The following is an 18,885-nucleotide window of genomic DNA, read 5'->3' as shown; positions in this document are numbered from 1 at the left end:
GCGCGCGTCGAAGCGGAAGCGGGCCGTCGCGTCGCTGATTACGTAATGCCGCGGTGGCTGAGGCGGTTCCGCTGGCTGGTGTGTACGCGACGAGCGAGTCCTGGTGCGGCCCGCTCGGCTCCGACAGCGCCGCAGACCCTGGCCCCGACCCCCGCTGTGGCCCGGCCGCCGCCTGAACATGGACTCCTCAGGCCAAGGTACCCGCGGGCCCGGCGCCTCCGCCCCTCCCTGGCGGCGCGTCTCGGACCCTCGATCCCCTCCGCCTCGGTCCGCCGCGTGGCTCCTCTTCAGCTGCCCGGCGCCGGGCCTCGAAGCTTCCGATGGCCGTGGCGGCGTCTTCCGCCCCCGGCTTGGGCCGCTCCGAGGACCGATTCCCCGGAACCCTTCCCGTCGTTCCCAGAGTTTTGGGTTTCCTTCCTCCGGGCAGCTCGCGTCGTGCCTCGCCCGGCGCTTGCCTGGTCGGCCGGCCTGCGTCCCTATGCAGGGCCCTCGAGGACACGCCACCTGGACCCGGACCCGGGCCGACGTCCTGTGCGCCTCGCCCGGGGAGGGGAGGCGAGATGGAGCCATCTTCACGTGCAGTGCAGCGCCCCTTGGGTGGCAACGCTGCTCGGAGCCCAGGCTACTTAGGGTTTGTCTCAAGGGGGGCAGGGTGCAGTGAGTCAGGGGTACGGCCAGCACACCAGGTCTGTTTCCAGGACAGACACACCTCACCGGTTTGAGATGGCCGCTGGGGGGTGGGTGGAGTGGGCCCGGATTAAAATCTTGGGGTGATTCAAGTCGGTCTTCCGTTCTGGGGCTGTACGGAAGGGATGCTACATTCCTACGCGACAGACATACTACCCGGGATGATTTTAGTTTTAAGGTTTTTCCTGCCGTTTGTTTTGTTGATATGCTGATACAAGTCAGAATGCCTGGGTTCTTATACATTTCATAGGTTTTTCTACTTTTGCAGTCTACTTGCAAAATAGTTGTGCATCCAAAGTCTCTAGCTCTGTTAAGCTCAGGAGGCTTTTCACTGTTTGACCTGCATGTCTAATTTTGGTAAGTGTCACAAGCACTGGATTCTGACCATAAGAATGATGAAAGTACTTGCTAAGCACTTACTATATGCCAGATACCACACCAAACCTGTTTCTCAAATGGCCTTTTTTCATTTTCAGAATAACCCCTTGAGATTGTATCATCCGCATGCAGATGATTATACAGTTTTGAAGAGCTGGGACTCATCCAGGAGGGACTCTAGCCCCCAAGTTTTGCCTCCAGCGTTAGCCCCACCCTCACTTTCTGTAGGTCCTTTGGTGACAGGGCTGTGCTGAGGTCATATCACACACAATGACTGTGTCTCGCCTTGGCATGTTTGCCAAGTGCCCAGTCTCTGGGGGTGATTTCTGTGGGGTCCACCTTTAGCTGTACAGGCAGAAACCGTCCAAGGGCTTTTATTTATTTTTTTAAATAGAAGAGAAAGATTGTGGAGGTTTTAAGGCATTTGGCAAATTTGAGTAGGTTCAACGTAGCAGATACAAATGATGAAGTAAAGTCATGTAGGTTGATCTCCATTGATTAAAATGCGGACATGCTTCATGTAGTGAACGTGTATTGAGTGCCAGGGAAGTGCTAACTTCCAGCTATGTGGGGCATGTGAAGGGAATAAGCTAAATAGAGGGGCGCCTGGGTGGCTCTGTCGTTAGGCGTCTTGCCTTTGGCTCAGGGCATGATCCTGGAGTCCTGGGATCGAGCCCCACCTCAGGCTCCTCCGCTGGGAGCCTGCTTCTTCCTCTCCCACTCCCCCTGCTTGTGTTCCCTCTCTCGCTGGCTGTCTCTCTCTCTGTCAAATAAAGAAATAAATTCTAAAAAAAAAGAAAAAAAAAAAGAATAAGCTAAATAGAGCATCTTTGTTTTTAAGTGCAGTCTATTTTTAGCAGATTCTGGAATTTCTATATTAGAGAAACATATCTGCAACAAAGACACTTTTACTTCTTTACAATCTTTGTGACTTTGTTTATTTTATTTATTTATTTCTTAAAAAGTTCATTTACTGGGGCACCTGGGTGGCACAGCGGTTAAGCGTCTGCCTTCGGCTCAGGGCGTGATCCCGGCGTTATGGGATCAAGCCCCACATCAGGCTCTTCTGCTGCGAGCCTGCTTCTTCCTCTCCCACTCCCCCTGCTTGTGTTCCCTCTCTCACTGGTTGTCTCTATCTTTGTCAAATAAATAAATAAAATCTTAAAAAAAAAAAGTTCATTTACTTATTTAAGTAATCTCTACATGTGACCCCGAGATCTCATGACCCCAAGATAAGAGCCGCATGCTGCTCCGACTGAGCCAGTGAGGTACCCCTGTGCCTTTACTTCTAAATGTGCTAGACGCCATGCAAAGCCTATGTTCGTGGCATGTGCTGGTCGTGTAGTCCTGCAGGACAGCTGTGGATTTGGAGTTGGGAAGAACTAAAGCAGACCCATGTTTCCTTGTGTGGGATCTTGTCAACTTTTAGTGCAGAAAGAAGATGCTTTCAGTTCGAAGAGAAAATAGTGACTATAGGGATTGGAGCCTGATCTGAGTGTCGCAGAGGTGTGGAAGCAGTGTTCTCTCTGCGCCTCACTGTGTGTTGCTGTGAAAGGAGGGTTGAGCATAGACAGTAGGGCATTTTGCTGACTCCCTGTTGGGGCTGAATGACTAGCACATGCTCGTTGTGTGTAATTTTAGCATGTGCTCTGCAGATCGGTTGATTGAAAGTGGTGCTTGTTGTGTTTACAGCTGTATTAAATTTCTCTGCTCTAAAAATTGGAAGTTCTGTTAGGTCCAACTGCTTTGTTTGTAGCAAAGGTTTCCTGTCTCAGGAGCGTGCACTGTCATATGGGGAAGCAGAGTTAGGGTCTGGCTGCCTTGTGCCAGCCGTTTTTTGTGCCCTGAAGTAGCACCTTGGGTGGCCTGAGATGCCCTTGGCCCAATGGCCAAACCATCCCTGCAGAATCTGTCAGAGAAGAGGTGTTGGTTCTTTCCACAGTCCCCCCCCCCCGCCCCCAGCCTGTCCTCTCACCCTTGCTTTCTTCCTTGGTAGAGATCTCTCCCCTATCTCCTTCTCTGTAACTTCTTATTGACACTTTCTGACCTTATTTGTCTCTGGCAGATATCAACCTGAATTCTCCTAACAAAGGTCTGCTGTCCGACTCCATGACAGATGTCCCTGTCGACACGGCGGTGGCTGCCCAGACTCCTGCTGTTGAGGGTCTGACCGAGGCTGAGGAGGAGGAGCTTAGGGCCGAGCTTGCAAAGGTGCTGTGTCTTGGCCATCTGTCCTGGGGGGACCACGAGTCTGGCTCCCTCATTAGCCTGAGGGGGCCAGAGTACTAGCTGTGCTCTGTGGAAATTGGCCTGGGAGGTCATTCCTAGAGTCCCACAGAAACTGGTCTCTCCGACGGCTTTGTGTGTGCTTGGCGCCTCGTAAGTATTCCATGAGGAGAATGTCCACACAGGGACAGCTGCTCTGAGCACACCATCTACTGGGAGTTTCTTTGTTGGAATTAACACTTGACAGTTTCCAGACTCCACAAACTATCTGTCCTTGGATCTTCATTTTTCTTTTAAAAATACTTCTTTTCTAAAAAGTGCTTCATGTGATCTTTTTAAAGTGAGTCCTTTAAGAAGAAATGGTAATTAAAAGCCAAAATTTCCAAGTATAATTTTTATTCATAGCAGCTGCCAGGAATTTTTTTTTTTTTTTTTTAACTGTGTGATGCAGAATCTAATGGTAACCCACTTGGGATTCAGAATCTGGCAACATGAACTTGCTAATATCTGAGCATAGCATCCGGTCAGGCAGAGGCTGGTGTGCTGCCCGTCACAGGCCTCTGCTGTGTTGATGCATCCTGAGTCTAAAAAAGAGCTAGCTGTGCCAACAGGCCGCAGCCCCACGACCGGGTTTCAGGTCATGGGGGAGAGCATAGAGCTGTTTCTGAGTCAAGTGAAGGTTACGGAGGCCACAGCAGGCGGTGCAGTGAGGCTTGTGCTTTGCACTAGGTCATTTCAGAGTTGAGCTGCAGAGTGGAGAAGCTCTGTGTCACTTAAAATTTTCAATGTGCACTTCCCCAAAATAGCTGGATTGCACACCCTTAAGCCCTGTCGATTGTCACACCATGAGTGGAATGTTCTAGTCACTGTTCATTACTGCTGGAGTAACTGGTAACAGTCCGGCCTTAGGTGATCCTATGTTTGTAAATTATTTATTTCAACTATTTTCTGATAGAAAACCTAGCAATATGAGGGCTCTGAGCTACTTTTTATTACCTTACTCCAAACCATCACTTTTTAAGAGAAGGACTTTTTGTTTATGGCAGCTGTTGACCCAGGAGCTGAAAACAGGCCTTTGGAGTCGCGAAGCTCTAGAGGATGTTGCTTTTTCAGGTCGCACCCTTTTTGTATTTTAGGGCCTAAGAAAGTTCAGGTCTATATCATCAGGATTCTTTCTGTAACCCAATTCAGACTACCTTAAGCACAAAAGAGAATTTACTTTTGGCTCGGGAACTGCCTTTCCCGAGGCCTGGAGCTGACCTCAGGAACATACATGTTGTCGTAAGGGCTGTTGTTGTGTCATCTGGGTCTCTGGCCATCCATCCGTCCATCAGCTCTACTTCCTTCCCAGTGCAGATGGGGGCTGTCTGCCAGCAATTCCAGCTTCTGAGCCCAGACTCAGCCTGCAGGGAGAGGGGTTGTGTGTTCTGACACCTGTGCCCAGTCCCAGAGGAGAGCTCTGATGGGCCTTGCTTGCTGATCCATGGGTGGGCACAGTGATTGGTAGCCCCACCAGAACCACTTGACTTGGGGGGATGGGACAGTGTTCCTGAAGAAATTGGGGTGCTAGTACCAGGTAAAAACAACAGTTGCTTGACATAGACTTCATTCCTAAGACAAGTTGTATTTCTGTAAGTGGAAAGTCCTTCCCTAATTCCAAGAACCCTCTCGTTACAGTGTGTGTGAGGATGTCGGTCAGTTCCCGCAGCAGTGGTCGCTAATCAAGTCAACTGTGTGCTTTTACAGGTGGAAGAGGAGATCGTCACTCTGCGCCAGGTCCTGGCGGCCAAGGAAAGGCACTGCGCAGAGCTGAAAAGGAAACTGGGCCTCTCTGCCTTGGAGGGCTTGAAGCAGAACCTGTCCAGGAGCTGGCATGACGTGCAGGTCTCTAACGCGTAGGTACCTGCCCTGCGGCAGGGGTGCCCCTGACGGTTGGAGGGTGTTCACCGGACCGGTGCCCCTGCCGTGTCAATGGGAGGTTAAGTACTGGGGGACTCAAGTATGCCTGTGTGCTGGCAGCCAGCGGGGGCCTTTTGAGTCCTTGACCTAGCAGCTGTATGTATCGAAAGAGCTTAGAGTCTGTGCATTTTTAAAAGGCAGGTAGATACACTATCTAGTTGTCAGAGTAGAAATTGACAGGAATATATTTCAGGGTCCAAATCTGAGAGAAAGCTAATTAGGTCCCTAGTGAGACTGATTTTCCTGTGATCCCCCATAACTCACTGTCTGCTGAAGTGGACATGAGTCCTTTTCATGAGCGTGACGTGGTCACAACCCCAAGACCTCTGACCCAGATGTGACTCAGCTCTCTGAACATGGGGAGTGTAGCTACATGGCTCTTCTGAAATGTATCCTCCAGGGTTGAGGGGGCGGCATGGGTTTTGGGAAATGTTTCCCACTGTCTGTGAAGCTGTGTCGCTGCAGGAAGATTGAATCACATTGTATAAATATTACCTACCAAAGCCCATTCTTCGTCCTAGGAAATCCTAGGTTTTGAATCCCAAAGGGGAACTGCCAGAGAAGTGTTTGGGCTGTGTGTGTCTTCCTTGCTCCTCACAGCAGTACTGTTCCCTAAGGGCCACCTTACATGGAGGGACCAGGCACTCGCTTGGCATGATAGGAAAAGGACTGGTTGGTTCTGCCATTGCCTCACCTGGCCTCAGCAAGGCCTGCCCAGCAGGTGCTGAGAGGAGGGGCTGACCCTGTTCTCAGGCATGCTGGAGACCCACCATTCCTGCTACCCAGCCCTCTGTGTTCCCTAGAATTTCACCTGTAGTTCGAAACCTTAGTTGAAATAATTGTTCTAAATAATTTACCACAGACTTTCTGTTTTTAGCTATATGAAAACTTCTGAGAAACTTGGAGAGTGGAATGAGAAAGTGACCCAGTCAGACCTGTGAGTGCCTTTGCCGTCAGCACCTCCCTCCTCCTCTTCCTCTTGACACTCCTTTTAGGGACAGGGAGGCTGTGCGCACTTGGCACAAACCTAGTTTTAGTGTTTGGGGCTATTTTATTTTATTTTATTTATTTTTATTTTTTTAAAGATTTTATTTATTTATTCGACAGAAACAGAGACAGCGAGAGAGGGAACACAAGCAGGGGGAGTGGGAGAGGAAGAAGCAGGCTCACAGCGGAAGAGCCTGATGTGGGGCTCGATCCCATAACGCCGGGATCACGCCCTGAGCCGAAGACAGACGCTTAACTGCTGTGCCACCCAGGCGCCCTGGGGCTATTTTATTTTTAATATAATTTTTCTTAAACACAAATGAAGGTATAACTCTCATGAAATGGGTGCAGTTGTTGAAGGAGATTCACTCGGCCACCGGACCGCACTGAACACCTTCCTCTGGCTGACGTGGACACGTCCCTTAGATGAGCGGCCTGGCTGGGCTTGGGCAGCATCTCTGGCTGGTAGGAGCCCCTCAGCCTTGCAAGTGGGCAGAATGGCTGACCACCATCTGGACTGATGGTGATGGTGATTTGGGGCTTTTTTTTGGGTCTTCTGTCCCCTGCAGACCTAGCTCCAGCTGAGGGGGGTTCTCAGACCTTCACTCCTACTTAGGGTTGGGGTGGTTTTTGAGTGAGGGCTGCCGCACGGGGCGTGCTGGTGGGATCGTGACGTCGCTTTGGTCAGAGGGGCACCGAGCTGTCAGCCACACAGAATGTTAGAGTAGGAAACACGTGGATGGGTTTTCATGTCCTTCAAAGCTGTAGTTCGGAATGGGTCCTGGTGTTTTATTTGAGATCCTTACACAAGGTAATAGGGCTTCTTTTATCTGTGATCTAGTCTGATTATAATTGTTTGAACTGGGTGGGGTCACATTTTAAGGTAGTAGCTTTCTGGGTTTCTTTTCTGTCTCTTGTTGAGGAGGAAGTGCTGTGGTGTCTCCAGCATGGCCGACAGGCCTTTGTGTCTTCCTGGAGGAAATGGTTGTTACCGGGCTTGTCTTCATGGTGCCTGGGAACCCAGGTCGGTTGGCTCTGTGCTTGGAGTCTTCGCAGCCTGGTGTCAGCAGGGGCGCTGGGTGCCAGGGCGCTCTGGCAGGTCCCACCATTTGTGTGGTTGGGAGGACAGCAGTCGTTGCCACGCCCTGCTGTGTTGTGTCTTCAGGGCTGTATTGGACAATGTCTTCGCAGTGTTGCAGATGTTCTTGAGGTTGAGGCAGTGGCTGTCATCTGTGCAGTTTGGGCGCCGGGCAGGCTCATGGTGCAGACTTAACCCGAAAAGAGCCTTAGGAGACTTTAGTGCTGTTTGTAAAACCAGGTGACATAAGGTTGCTAGGATACTGTTTCAGGTAATTACAACTCTGACTCCTCTGAGACAAACCTGTGGCTCTGGGCATGGAAGTGGCCGGTAGGATGGCCTTTCCCAAACGCCTTGCCAGGTGACGGCCCTTCCCCTGAGGCCTCATCCCCAATTCTGTTGGTGGAAGCTCTGGGGGCTGGAGCATTTCTGCAGGGACAGCCCAGGGGGAGGACGACCCAGCTCATGGTGGGCTGACTGAAAACATTGGCTGCTTTATGCTCTCTGGGGTGAAGGTGCTTGCCTGGTCATTGCTGCAGGAGGCCACTGGCGGGGCATGACTGCCTGCGGGGATCCCTTTCAGCCAGCTTTTAAACATCTGCCTGTAGTGCTGGCTTCCGTGAAGCCATGCTGGGCGTCAGCAGTGTTGATGCTACTCACCCTGTGCGCTCTTGGCCGTGAAACGGTTGCCCCGTCAGGTTCTACTTCAGGGAGACAGAGCTGAAGTCGTGCGGAGGTGGCACCGCAGTCCTTTGGTTGTACGTGACAGTGCAGATGCAGACGGTGTCAACCTTGTCCGGCTCCTCCTTCACGGTGCAAGGGGTGCCCAGCGGTTCAGGGTTGAGTGTTCGTAGTATTGCTGCCCAACAGCAGGAGGGCCCGGTGCGGGTCTCACTGGACTCTCACTGGGGTCGGGGAGCTGTAGACTTCTCTGGCTGTCCATACTGCGGATCATGCCCATCCAGAGGTGGAGGTGGGAGCAGCCCCCGAGGGCAGAACCCAGAGCAGGTGCGTCCAGCAGGTGCCCCCACGCTGACTGTGATGGGGGGAGGCTGGCATCTGTCAGGGTTCTACGCTTTGGTTTTCTTAAAAGGTAGAAGTAATTCTTAAAGGGGTGCTGGCCAGGGTGGCCCAGCCTAGCACTCTTGAGCACGTCTGGGCCCAAGTTACCTGCGTACAGACTCTGACTCTGCCCCCTGCCCTGCATCTGCCCTGACTTGGAGGTTCCCATCTCTGAAGGAGTTCCTTGTGGCCCCTCATTTCCACACCCCAGGAATACTGAGGGTGGTGGAGTGTGGGAGATCGCCTCTGTTTGGTCTCCGGCAGGGGTGCTGCCTTTCGCAGTGGCCCGTAGTGAGGGTCTCCTGTCTGTTGTCTAGTGGGTGGCTCTAATCCGAGTCGCCCTCAGCACGTTGCTCCTCGTCACCGACAGTCTGTGGCACAGGCTTGTGGTCTTTCCAGCTGCAGTTTCCCTGTGGACGTGGAGATTCTGTACGGACTTCCCCTTAAATTCTTTGCTTCACACTGTTAGTTTCAACAGACAGGTTCACGTGGTCTTACATGTTCGCTGTATCATGAGAAGTGGCTTGAACGCCTTTTCTGAATTTGTGTTTCTGAAACTGATGCGCGTCATTAGTCACCTCGTACTTGGTGTTTTATAAATAACAACATGGCTTCCAGTCTGTTTCTTGCAGATAATCTAACTCACTTTGAAATGAAACCAGTTCACCAGCTGGGGGTGAGGGTGAGGAGGCCCAAAGGGCTCCTGCAAGTTAGGGGCTCCACAGAAGGTTCCAGAGCCTTGCCTTAGCAGGCTTTGTTGGGGGGGATGTGTAGCATGTTTCCCCTTCCCTTTCTTGCCGCAGTTCTGCTGACCGCAAGACAGACTATGGTGCAGGGGGAGGCTCTTGGCTAAGGCTCCGTCAGGTTGGAAGGCGCTTTGGAAGGTTACAGCTGAGTGTGTGGAAACCCTCCCCAGAAGGAGTGTGTGCACTCTGGTTTCTTGTAGTGAGAACCCGCTGCGGTGGGCCCCCCTGCTGGCTGGCCTGTCTAGGTCTCAGCCGTGCAGCTGTCGGCTGCGGCCGCGTGTGTGCTTGGGTTTTGTTTCCATTCCTGTTCAGTTCTGTGATTGTTTCTATTGTGGGGGGAAGGGATTTCTGGTAGTCAGATTTTGCTAAAAGTTGGACTCAAAATTAGACTTTTTTAGTTACTGCCTTCAGGAAAATCAGAGCAAATCTTACAGTAAAGAATTTATTTTATTTGTAAGATTTATTTATTTATTTATTTATTATTTTAAAAGATTTTATTTATTCATTTGAGAGAGAGAGAGAGAGACAGAACAGAAGCAAGGGGAGAGGGAGAGGGAAAAACAGACTCCCTGCTGAGCTGGGAGCCCGACGTGGGGCTCGATTCCAGGACCTGGAGACCATGACCCGAGCTGAAGGCAGATGCTTAACCCAGGCACCCCCAAATTTTTTTTAAAAGATTTTATTTATTTATTGGAGAGAGAGAGAACGAGCAGTGGGGAGGGGCAGAGAGAGAAAAGTAGGCTCCCCATTGAGCAGGGAGCCTGATGTGGGGCTTGATCGCAGGCCCTGGAGATCATGACCTGAGCTGAAGGCCGACACTTAATGACTGAGCTACCCAGGCACCCCTCACAGTAAAAATTTTAGATTATTTTCTCTCCATTATTAGTATGTTCTGGGATTCATGGACATTTCTGGAAACTAAGATAAACTTACTGTTCCAGTGACTTCAACATATTTTCAAACTCACTTGCTAGAAAGCACATGTTTTGAGTCCTGGGCCCTGCTGGGCACCTGAGAAGCCTGAGGCCCCATGCAGCCTGAGGCCTATGCTGCTGTGAGAGTGCCTGCCAAGTAGAGGGAGGCCCTCCCAGGAGTGTGCAAGGCTGCCCTCCCCCCCCCCCCCCCCCGCCGCTGTGGGATGGCGCGGGGGTCATGGCAGAACCACACCTAGCGTGGGCAGTCTGGAGTGGTCAGGAGGGAGGAGAGGCAGGGGGCAGCAAGCACTCCCAGTGGGGCGTCCTGCAGATGGCACTGGGGAGCGGATGGGGAGGGCACTCAGAGGACCCCGTGCGGGTACTGTCTGACCTTCCCCCTGTGACCTGCTGACACCCACAAGACGTCAGAACATGATCTCAAAGAGGAGTCTGGCGTCTTGAGAGCCTGGCCTTCACAAGCTGTTTCCTCAGCCCTGCCAGGTTGACCAGAAACAAGCCCTGGGGTTCAGGCGGCTGTGTCTGTTGTTTTTGGGGGCAGCCGGTCAAGGGCTGGCAGTACCAGGTATTCGCTCTCAAGGTGGGCCCAACGGTGTCCTTGCCGTCTCTGTAGACATCGCACGGATTGAGGCCATGGATTTGTGTCTTCCGGGAGGAACCCGAGTGCGGGTGAATGGGGTAGGAGGGCATGGAAAGGGTGATCTGTGCTGTGATCCCAGGCTACCCTTTGCACTGAGAACGGTGGCCTGAGATGAAGGTCCCCAGCTCAGAAGACAGTGTTGTAAGGTGTTGTAAGACAGCACGGGAGGGTGGGGGCTTGGAGGGGGGGTCCCAGGAGTCTACAGGCTGCACGTCCACACTGTCAAGCGCGTCCCTCCATGGGCATAGTGGAGTTTTGACTTGAGAAGCTTCCCAAATAAAGTAACAGAACGAGGGGATTTTTCTGGCTTCTGTCCCAGACCCAGGGTCCCTGTGGGTCTGTCTTCACTGCAGGAGGCGGACTCTTCGTGTCCCAGGCCGTCAGCATTGTGGTGAGAAGTCAAGGGAAGTAGGCACCTGAGTTTTAGGTGAGGTGGAGTGAGGTCAGAAAACAGTTGTTGCAGAGCTGGGAGGTTGAGACCTGGCTATGCCGCTTCTGTTCCTGCGGTCGGTTCCCTCCCTGGTGTCCAGGCACGTGCTGACTAATGGCTCCTCTCTCCTTCTTTTGGGTACTTGGCGTCCTTGGCTTATGGGGGGTGGCTACTCCTTCTGTTGGGTTAGTTCAACTCCTATTTCTTCTCAGCTACAAGAAGACTCAAGAAACTCTCTCTCAGGCGGGACAGAAGACGTCGGCTGCCCTGTCCACTGTGGGCTCCGCCATTAGCAGAAAGCTCGGGGATATGAGGTGAGATGCTCTAGTCGCGTGGGCCAGTTGGATGAGGGTTTCGGAGTTTTAGAGCTGCTCTGCAGGGGCCCAGGGCTCAGGTGCATACCCTTTGGGGCCCCTTGGCGCCCACAGATATGGGCCCACCAGCCTGGACCAGTCAGTTGGTTCATGGTCCCGTGTCTGTGGGCTGCTTCTTTGCCACCTCTGTTTCTTGGGGGAGGGCGTCATTGTTTCTTTTGGGTAACTTCTGATGCTTGGGATCTGTAAAGGCGGGTGCTTCCCACTGAAGTTCCACAGAGGGAAGACGGCCCCGTTTGGGGGTTGGCGTCAGGATGGGGCATCACTCTGGCTGGGCCGATGAGGGGGGGGGTGGGGGAAGTGTGTTGTTTCCTTGGAATGTTTGCCTGGCCCAGATCTCAGCGTGTGGCTGTGTGCCAGGGGCCCCAACTGAGTGTTCTCCCCCAGAGCTAATGAGACCTTCATGGCCATCAAAGGTGCCTCTGGAGCAGGGTATGAGGCCAGGGAGTGTGGAGGCAGCTTGGACACTTGCTGGGCCACACCTGGCAACACTCACCCGCAGCCTGATGGCTCTGGCTTGCCCAGACTTTCCTGCTCTGAGCTCCGTGGCTGCACCTGCCAGGTCTCCTCCATTCTGCAGCACCAAGCCAAGGGGATTGGACTCTGGAGCCTGAGGCCATAGCGTGAATCCTGGCTCGGCTGCCTCCTCATTGTGCCCTTGGCAAGGTGTCACTCTCGGGATTGTTAGGATGAAGCGTGCACTGCTGAACGGCAGTGCAGAGTGCACTTTGTTACCATTGCCAGCATCCTGGCCATCCCTGCCCAGCCCTGCCCTGGCCTCTGACTCGCACTCAGGACCAGTCCCCTCACTTAGGGATTTCAGGGGATGCCTCCCTGTAGTCCCCACCCCATGCTGAGGCTTCTGTCTTCTTACAGTTGAGAATCATACTGTGGTGATGCCTGTGGGCTTGGCGTGCTGAGTGCAGCATTGGGGGTCCATCCCGCTCTGTAGCCCGTCACCTCTTACCCTTGGGTGGGCTGCCTCCCTGCCTGCTTAGGTTAGGCATTTCCTCACCTTCTAGGCCTGGCAGGTGCCTTCTGGGGCCTCAGGGTGGGGGCTGTGCCCTAGCCACAGAGCCGGAGGTGAGGTCACAGACGCTCCACCCCCAGCTTGTGCCCAGGGCTGTGCTCACCTTTCATTTGTTTGATGGAATTAGCCCCCCTCCAATTTTTATTTTGAAAATTTCAAATTTTTGGAGAGGTTGAACTGTTAGTACACGGTCTGTGTGTTTCCTTTGTGCCTAAGGAGTTCGCATTCCCACCGTTGGGGATCTGGTCCTGCTGCTGAGCAGCTATGGCTGGGGGGTCCTCTTGGATCAGCCTATAAACACGTAGGCCTTGTCCACAGTGGTTGTGATTCATTGGGGCCCTACCAGCCATGGCTCAGAGTTGACGGCAAAGAGGGTCTGCAGTGGTTCCTCCCATAGACTTCACAGTAATCTGCTATTTCTTGACTTCGTGGGTGTGTTCTTGTAACGAATCTCATTTGAAATTAGATGGGACGCCATCGCTGCTGCACTCTGGGACACCTGTTTTGGCCACCTGAGCCGTGCTGTGGTAAGCCCGGTGACAGATTGATCACACGCCACTGGTGGCCTGGCCTTGCTCCCAGGGAGCGCCACGGAAGGCAAGGCGGGCTGTCACTGCGCCACGGAGTGAGCCGTGTGTCAGGTTGTTCTTTCATCAGAATGCTGGGCTGGTAACAGCGTTTGGGGCAAGCGATGACTGCGGTGCCTAAATTACGTGTCCCTAGGAGTGTCCTCTGTCACTGCGCCGTTACTGTTCTCCAGCGTCCTCACTCTCGGGCGAGTGCGTGCAGAGCATCGGTACCGATGGGAGTGGCTGTGGTGGGGCTGTCGCAGGCCATTGTGATGGGGCCGCCCTTTGTACCGCGGCTCAGTGCTGCGTCTGTCCCTTTGTTCCCCCTTTTGGCTCCAGGAGCTGGCATTTGCTGCGGATCCGTGGTGTGTCGCCTCAGGTCACGTGCCCAGCCTCCCTGTGCTGCCGCGTGTTGCGTTAGCACCTGCGCTTCACATGCGTGGGCCAGCCAGCGGGAGGAGCCCGGTCCTAGTCCAGGTGCCCAGAGGGACTGTCCCGTTGGCTGCTGTGCCTTCGCCGGCGGGCTCTTTGGTTTTCTCCTGCTGTATTTTCAGGGGCATGGTGAAGTCTGACATGTCGGGGTCCTCGATGTGTCCACCGTTGCCGCACCACACGGTCTCAGGTGGTTTCTGAGGCCACAGCCCCTGAACCTCCCCAGTTTGGAGCTGAGGTTCAGTTTTTACCACTTCTTGAGAATGAAAATGAGGTCTAGGGAAGTTTATGTATATTTAAATGTCTGCCCCACATCAGTGTCCTCGATGGGCCTGTCCAGGAGCAGCCCTGGTCTGAGAGGCTTTTTGCGTGCCCCTGGGGCACGAGATGGCAGGCTGGGAGAGAGAACTGGATTTGGGTTTAAGCGGGAATGGGTCTCTGTCTAGCTTGGTGACCTGTGACAAGGCACCTGCCTTCCCTAATCCTCGGACTCCTCCTCCTTCCACCTGGAGATGGCAGGGCCTGCCGTCCACCCACGTGGCCGTGTCACTTCTGAGAGGACCTCCATTTGGGGGGTAAGAGGTGGTGGGCCTGGCTGCGTCAGGGTGGACGTGGCTATGTTGCCCTTGGACACGTGTGTTTCTAGGCTGGACTCTGTCCGCTGTAGTGACAGAGCCGGAGTGCAAGGTGCTTGGCCCGGGGGTGTCCCAAGTCCTGTTGCAGCATATGTGTGTGCTCTGGTCTGGCTCCTGCCCCAGCACACCTCACACCTCTGCACTGCTCCTCTCTTCGTGGCTTCACTCTAGGCCCAGACAGGTCACGGACATGAAGGTTCCTCGTCTGTGACCCAGGTGGGGTCGTGGAGGGGCCGGTCGTGTGCCTCTCACAGAGTTGGGGCTTGGGGAGAGTGGAGACAGGGTGCATGTCTGGCTCTCCCTGGGGTGTGAGGACTGGGGGTGGTCATGGGGGTCCCTGCGTGGCCTCCCTTTCCTAACACTGCATTTCTTCTCCTCCTGCTGCCACCTTTCAGGGCTCGTCCGTTCTCATACTCCTTTAGGTAAGACTGCTGCTGGATGTGCCCGTGGAAGGCTCTTTTCTTGATGCAGGGCAGGGTGGTGTGTGGCTGGCCTACAGGCGGCTGCATGGAAGAAGTGTTGAGGGGGGCCACAGCCCCTGCTGGCACAGCCAGGCCCGCCAGCCTTCGTGGCCCACTAGAGAGCTCATGGCATTCCTCGGGCTGTGACCACGCGGCTCATCGCCAGCCTCCAGCCCAGCCTCACGGAGCTTGTCCAGCAGCTTCCACCTGCGTGTATTCCTGAGAAGAGACCTATTCGCATGAGAGGGTCACGCTGACTCTCGCAGTTGTGATCTGTGCCTCTTCCTCCAAAACGCCGGCTCCTGTTTTCTCCTCCTGAGAAGCAGTCTTATGCCTGCGAGTTGAGGTGGTCTTGTTTATCCTGTGGGAGCAGCGAGCAGCACTGGGACCCTGTTGGGCACCCTCCTGAGTGGTCCTCACTCTGTGAGATTCAGTCATGCTTTTCTAGCCTGACACCAGCCCTGCTGCCCCGTCACACACTCTCCCAGCTCGCAGGCCTGGAACCCAAACCCAGAACAATGTGTGATTGTAAATATTTTTACTTACTTGACCTGGTGGTTTCTCTTTTGCCAAAAAGTGACTTCACTTGCTGTGAAGTCAAGTAAGGACATATGACAGTTATTCGTACCAAAAGTATTTTAAAGCCCCAGGATTAGGTCTTAGTTGCCTATTTTAAGGCTCTCCCTCAGCCATGTCCCGTTTCTGGGGCAGCTTTGGAGGCCAGGAGAGGAACCTGGGTCCAAGTTTTCCTCCTGGTGCCAGGGGCCCTTCTGTGTGTGGTGGCCAGAGCCCCCCTGCCCTGCAGACTCAGGTTTCTGTGCCGACGAGCTGATGGGCGTGGTGAATGCCAGGCTCGTCCCTGTGTTAACTCCTGCTTCTTTCTCTGCTTCTACCATGCTTCCGAGCAGCAGCTCTTCAATCCGCCACTCGATAAGTATGCCGGCCATGAGGTAATGTGCACTCGTGCCCCGGAGCTCTTAGAGCCAGGGCGGGAGTCGGGTGGGAATGGGTGGCTCCTGCGGGTCAGCCTCACACTTGGGTAACCCTGAGCCAGGGACCATCTTCCCCTGGCAGCCTCCTGGGGGCCAGAGGTTGGAAAGATCCCTCCTAGGCTAAAGAGCTAGTAGGGGTGAGGCTCAGAGGAGACCATTGTACCAAACGGGCTCCCATCTGGAAGCTTCCAGGGCTGGCCATGGGGTTAGGCCAGGGAGGGGTAGAGAGATTCATGTACATATGTGGCACTCAGGAGGCTTGAGGTGCCTTCAGGCCTATTACGGAAACTTTTATCTGCACTGGAGGGGAGTCCTGGTCTCCTCAGAACACCCAGAGCCGCAGCCTGTTGTTGAAACTTCCCATGGGTGTGTTCTCCACTGGGGTGCAGCAGCAGAGCCCCCGTCTTTGTTACAGGAGAATCTGCTGTGGCTGCCATACCCCACAGCGTGTCTGGGGTCCTTGACAGGCTGCCTCTAGGGGCTGGAGGCCTGGGAGGAGCCGGGCCAGTGACGTAGGAGCTGACTGTGGAAAGGGTGCTGGGTGGGGCTGGGGCTGGCCTGCTTTCTCCTGTGCGGCCTCCTCACTCCCTTGTCCCAGAATTGTCCTTGGTTTTCCTTTGCTGGGCTTCTGAGAGAGATTTGTGTCAGGAACACCTGGGACTTTTCATGACCTCAGTATGTGTGTATTTAGAGTACAGCAGAAAGGTGCCCCACATCCCACCCACTGCCCAGGTGAGGGGTCTGCAGTTTGCCTGTGTGAAGTCTGGGTTTCACCCTCTGGCGGTGTGCAGGTCTTGCACTTGGCAGGTGTGGCTGACCTTTTCTGACCTGGAAGCCTCCAGAATGACCTTTCCTGGGCCGTCTTCAGGGGGCATACCCCTTCTCCTTTTTGGCTTGTCCCGTTTTTACAGTGAGGTCTCAGGATGCTGTCAGGGATCTTTCTGGAGGTTGTCCCTAACCCTGAAGCCCTTCAGATTGAGGAGGGCAGCACAACCGTTTGCTCCCTACACTGATCTCTCCTCTCTCTCTCTCTCTCTCTTTAAAGGAATTCTGCAACCTTCAAGTCGTTTGAAGACCGAGTTGGGACCATAAAGGTAAGTGTCTCTGGACCATTCACTTGTCTTGTTGGGGTGGGGCGTGGCCCGTCCTTTACGTGAACTTACTTAGTCATCATAGATTCACGTGCAGTTATAGGGACTAACGCGGAGGGTCCTTGTACCTTTTACACAGTTTCCCCAGTGATCACGTTTGGCAGTAGCACAGCCAGGATAGGACATTGATACAGTCAAGGCGGAGAGCAGTTTCATCCCCACAACGGTCCTTCCTGGTGCTCACCTTCCTCCAGCCCTACCCCCACCACCACTCATCTGTTCTCCCTTTCGATGACTTGTCATTGCAAGAATGTCCTAGGATTGGAACCGTGTAGCGTGGAGCCTTTGAAGATTTGCTCTTTTTACACTGCATAAATCCCTGGAGGTACTGCCAGCCTGTTGCCCGTGTCGGTGATTTGTTCCTTTTTATTGCTGACCGGTGTTGATGTGGTGTAGACTCCGTAGAGAGCTGAACAGCTGGGGTTCCCAGCACAGGCCTAGGACCTGCCGGCATTGTGTGCTCTGCCTCAGGTTTTATTATTTTTTTTCTTGGTTTTTTCCCCGTCTGTAGTCTAAGGTTGTAGGCGGCAGAGAGAATGGCAGTGACAACCTTGCCTCCCCGACCGGGAGTGGCGCCAAGCCCCTGCCTGATCACACGCCTTTCTAAGCCCGTCGCAGCTTTGCCCGGCCGCGGAACAAGTACAAGCACACCCTCATCGCCACGACTGCGACTCCGCGGCGGAGCAGCCTGCCGGGCCGTGGGCAAGTGCACAGAGCGGGCTTTGAGGATCGTCGTGCCATTCACATGTAGACGTGGCCGCGGCGTTCGCATGAGGTCTACGGTCTTGTACGCAGATGCTTTCCACTGAAGTCGGTAGATGCACACCACTGTGCGTCCGTCCTGGGTGCAGGGAGCGGACAGGACAGGGGGCCCTTGGGCAGTCTTGTTAGTTCAGGAGAACGTGGAAGGGACGGGAAGATTCATCCAGAAAGCCCTACCTGATCTTCAGTTTTTATTTCAAATGCTAAATGAGAAAACTGTCCATTTTCTGAAACCCTCCAGAAAAGAAACTGGTTATCAGCAGCTGCCTAATTGTTACACTAACAATCTAGCTTTAACAAAAGCAAATTTTTTATTTTTTAAATGCAGTGAATTTTTCAAAAATTAAAGCTAAGCAAAGCAGCTTTAGCCTCAGTTAGAAAAAATTATTTCTTTGGACTCAAGCTGACATACAAGCCTTACATCGCCTTATGCTTTTATTTCTTTATAATGTTTTTATATATAAAGATAAGGGTTCTTTAGTGGGTTTTGAGCACTGTGTAGACTTGTGCATCTGGCCCGAAGGGCAGCATGCCTGCACCACTGGTGTGTTTTATTTCGCTGATGCTTCATCCTGGTGTATGAAGCTTGCTTCTCTCTCCTCTCAAGGACCAGGGCAGCTCCTGCTGGCCAGAGGGCTTCTGGGCCGGTGGGGGAGGGGGGCAGGAGAAAGAAAAGCCAACACCCTCCATAGACGGCTGATGCATTACTGGTCCTTGGTCCCAACCTGCCTGTTTGCTGCATGCTGGGGACGAGTGAGAAGCAGATGGGCCCTGCATGGGGTTGGCCGGAACTCTGCTGTCGCCTTTTCTCAGGAGCTACAAAGATCTCATTCCCGTTCAGAAGCTGCCACACCCCAGCAGCCTTGTGGTCAGGGCCCCACGTGTGGGGTGTGTCTGGAGGGGTAGCTCCGTGCCTTACTGGCTCCCAGCAGGCAGAGACCGCTCCTGCGCACACGCCTGTGCACTTGCTGGGGCGGCGGGCCATGGGCTCAGAGTCCACTCTGGTAGACCATGGTGTACTCTCTGGTAAGCTGGTGTCTGCGGGCTGCTTCCAACTCCCTGGTGGACTGCAGTCTGTGCTGGTGCCATGGGAAGAACAGCATTGGGCGTTTTTTTCTTCAGGGTTAAAATCAGGGATAGGGTGTGGTGAGAAAGCAGGATGCAACTGTAGTAATTGAAATTTATCTTTTCCTTAAAGTGGATAATGGGTAATTTGTCAATAAAGCATTCCTTTGGGGAAGAACCCATGTGAGCTTGTGTGGTACGTCTCACTTCATCATGAAGGTCAGGAAAGAGTGGCAGATAAAGGCCCCGTTGAGGAGATCTGTTGCCTTGGGCTCACACCAGAGGGAGA

At 53.5% G+C, this 18,885-nt stretch overlaps 1 protein-coding gene across 9 annotated transcripts; it reads left to right on the top strand.

Annotated features, from left to right (window-relative positions):
• The first annotated feature begins 33 nt into the window (after window positions 1–33).
• TPD52L2 (TPD52 like 2) lies at window positions 34–17,528 on the top strand. Of its 9 annotated transcripts, none has more exons than XM_045794459.2 (9): window positions 35–197; window positions 3,131–3,276; window positions 5,038–5,186; window positions 6,128–6,187; window positions 11,338–11,439; window positions 14,561–14,587; window positions 15,535–15,576; window positions 16,664–16,712; window positions 16,849–17,274. In XM_045794459.2, the coding sequence occupies exons 1-9, from the start codon at window positions 179–181 to the stop codon at window positions 16,858–16,860; spliced, it is 606 nt and encodes a 201-aa protein (XP_045650415.2). In that variant the 5' UTR covers window positions 35–178; the 3' UTR covers window positions 16,861–17,274. The 9 variants fall into 9 exon arrangements, with proteins under 9 accessions (XP_045650400.2, XP_045650425.1, XP_045650415.2 ...); XM_045794422.2 differs by lacking the exon at window positions 16,849–17,274 and adding an exon at window positions 17,281–17,528 and having other exon boundaries at window positions 36–197; XM_045794478.2 differs by lacking the exon at window positions 16,849–17,274 and adding an exon at window positions 12,996–13,056 and having other exon boundaries at window positions 36–197.
• Window positions 17,529–18,885: the final 1,357 nt, after the last annotated feature.

Source organism: Ursus americanus, chromosome 22, assembly GCF_024610735.1.
Source record: "Ursus americanus isolate L20-20 chromosome 22, mUrsAme1.1.p, whole genome shotgun sequence".
Lineage (NCBI taxonomy): Eukaryota > Metazoa > Chordata > Mammalia > Carnivora > Ursidae > Ursus > Ursus americanus.
This window is presented reverse-complemented; position numbering and strand designations above follow the sequence as displayed.

Excerpts from the sequence above, each read along its gene's own strand:
- TPD52L2 (XM_045794422.2), top strand. Across the intron at positions 11,440-14,560 it reads AGAAAGCTCGGGGATATGAG|GGCTCGTCCGTTCTCATACT; the intron begins GTGAGATGCTCT and ends GCCACCTTTCAG. Across the intron at positions 14,588-15,534 it reads CCGTTCTCATACTCCTTTAG|CAGCTCTTCAATCCGCCACT; the intron begins GTAAGACTGCTG and ends GCTTCCGAGCAG.